The sequence below is a fragment of the Anopheles coustani genome, chromosome 3 (genome assembly GCF_943734705.1).
Source record: "Anopheles coustani chromosome 3, idAnoCousDA_361_x.2, whole genome shotgun sequence".
Classification (NCBI taxonomy): Eukaryota; Metazoa; Arthropoda; class Insecta; order Diptera; family Culicidae; genus Anopheles; species Anopheles coustani.
This window is the reverse complement of record NC_071288.1, coordinates 49,035,711-49,037,675: the sequence shown is the minus strand read 5'-3', so window position 1 is coordinate 49,037,675 and position 1,965 is coordinate 49,035,711. Positions and strand designations below refer to the sequence as shown.

Sequence of the window (1,965 nt, the reverse complement as noted above, 5' to 3'; positions counted from 1 at the left end):
GGCGGTTGTCGTCGTCGTCGTCGTCGCCGTCCTCGTTTCGGGTCGCCCCGGCATGGTGCGCCGTTCCGTGGTGGCGAAGAGCGTGAGAAAGTACACCGTTGAATGGCTTCCGGGAATCGGCGTACGCAAACTGGCGGTTACGACAGCGGGAAGGAGGGGACAAAGTGAAGCACACCGGTGAGGAGGGGAGTGTCAAACCGCAAGCCACGACAAATCTGAATCTACACTTTCGCGCTCGTCCCTCGTCGCTTTCCCGGCCGGGGAAAGAGGTCGGGCTCCCTTCGATGTCGGGAAAGCGTACCGCAGCGTCTAGCAGCTCTTCGGTGAATTATCGTCACCGGGATGGGTTCGTAAGTGTCGCTTGCGGGCCAGATAGCCGCGAGCGTGGGACTGTAAAGTTAATGGCTTTATTAGTTCAGGTTCCGCGAGCTTTGCCGGAGCAGCTTGAGAGTCGAGTGACTTACCTGCAGCAGTGTTGCCATTTGATTGTTTCTTGTCGCTTCTTGTTGCAATTTCTTGCGCGCCAAGTGGCCCCGAACTGTCGATTGGAGCAACGTTGCCGCCTCGTGGATCCCTTCGGGCGCTGGGCCGTTGTCCATGGATTTCGATAACGACGCTCCTTGGACTCTTTTCCGATGTCCACGAAATACTGACTGGATGAGTGTAGCGGCTTCATCCTCGTCCATCATAGGCCCGGCCTTAACCGCCGTTAACTCTTGCACATCTTTCGACGGTGGATCACCAATGGTATCTTGGATTAAACGAAGAATTGCTTCAGACGCAGAGTAGCTGGTTGCCGATTGATGTTCGGTTATCGTAACCTCCTGCAACAGGATTTCGCGAGATAAACCATCCGTCAGTTCGTCCTCTGCCAGTCCATGCACCCTATTCCGATGGCTTCGGAACGCACGCTGTATGACCGCAGCCTGTCGGTCCATCACTTCCCGCTTTCGAGTGTAATATGCCCGATAGGCAGCCTGTATGCGTCCGGCAGCCACCTCCATCTCCTCCTTCGTGGGCCGGCATTGGGCGTAGATGCTCAACGAATGTTTCGCCGCCTGCTGCCAATCCATATTCTTCGCCGGCGGATGCGAGCCCTTGTACGCGTTTCGGTAGTAATACGTCCTATATGCTTGCTCGATGATCGCCGATGCTTTGCGTGCTTCCGTTTCGCTAAATCGGCACTCATTGATCAGTCGCTCCAGGATATCCCGTTCGCGGAACACCTCCCGCAGTCGCTCGTCGTCCGGTTTCGTTTCGAAGTGCCGGTGGAACTCCTCGCGGATGCGCCTCATCGCAGCTTCGGCTCGTTCCGAATCGATCCCGACCGCTTCCAGCATGGCCACGATGTCGAGGCTTAGGTCGAGAACGTTGTCGACGACTTTCTCCGCCAGCCGACGGTTCTCGCGGCGCACCAGCTTTTCCTCCAGGTAGTCCGCTATGAAACCGATAACGTCCGGCGGTTGGGCGCGCAGCACCTCACGACTTATCTCCGCCATAAGCTCCTCGAGACCTTCCGGGATCGGTACGACTGCAGCGGGGCTACGGTGGCGGTGTAGCAGATAGTTCATTTTTCAAACCGAGACGCTTACCACCTCGAATGTGTCTTCCATCCAAAGCCTTCTTTGACTGGGAGGATCTTTTGCTCCGCGCTTCGGTTGTCACCGTAACGACACTTACTTCGATGTCGCCGTGATTGACAGGTTTATTTATACGAAGTTCTGTGATTAGAAAACAATCAACTTCCCGAAGCACTCCCTTGCACCCGCTGGGAACCGGAAGCAAATCCATAAATTCTCAAAATGAAGATTCGTTTAGGGACATATGCATACGACTGATAGGTCCCTTGTCTCCCCGTCCTTAGGTCTATTTTCCTGAGTTACGTTATATCAACTCACAATCCTCGGTAGGGGTTTTTACGAATTGAATGCGGCATTTATACGGGTGAGTCATAAATATGTATAG

At 54.6% G+C, this 1,965-nt stretch overlaps 1 protein-coding gene across 1 annotated transcript; it reads right to left on the bottom strand.

Annotated features, from left to right (window-relative positions):
* Nucleotides 1-309: 309 nt before the first annotated feature.
* LOC131262337 (uncharacterized) lies at nucleotides 310-1,571 on the bottom strand. Its single transcript, XM_058264319.1, has 2 exons — nucleotides 465-1,571; nucleotides 310-390 (listed from the first exon to the last, which is right to left on the bottom strand). The coding sequence occupies exons 1-2, from the start codon at nucleotides 1,569-1,571 to the stop codon at nucleotides 310-312; spliced, it is 1,188 nt and encodes a 395-aa protein (XP_058120302.1).
* Between the last annotated feature and the right edge of the window lie 394 nt (nucleotides 1,572-1,965).

What these genes read in the sequence shown, in the direction of transcription:
- LOC131262337 (XM_058264319.1), bottom strand. Translation starts at nt 1,571, where the DNA reads ATGAACTATCTGCTACACCGCCACCGTAGCCCCGCTGCAGTCGTACCG. An exon ending in AAATGGCAACACTGCTGCAG is followed by an intron (nt 391 to 464) that starts GTAAGTCACTCG and finishes TTAACTTTACAG; the next exon opens with TCCCACGCTCGCGGCTATCT.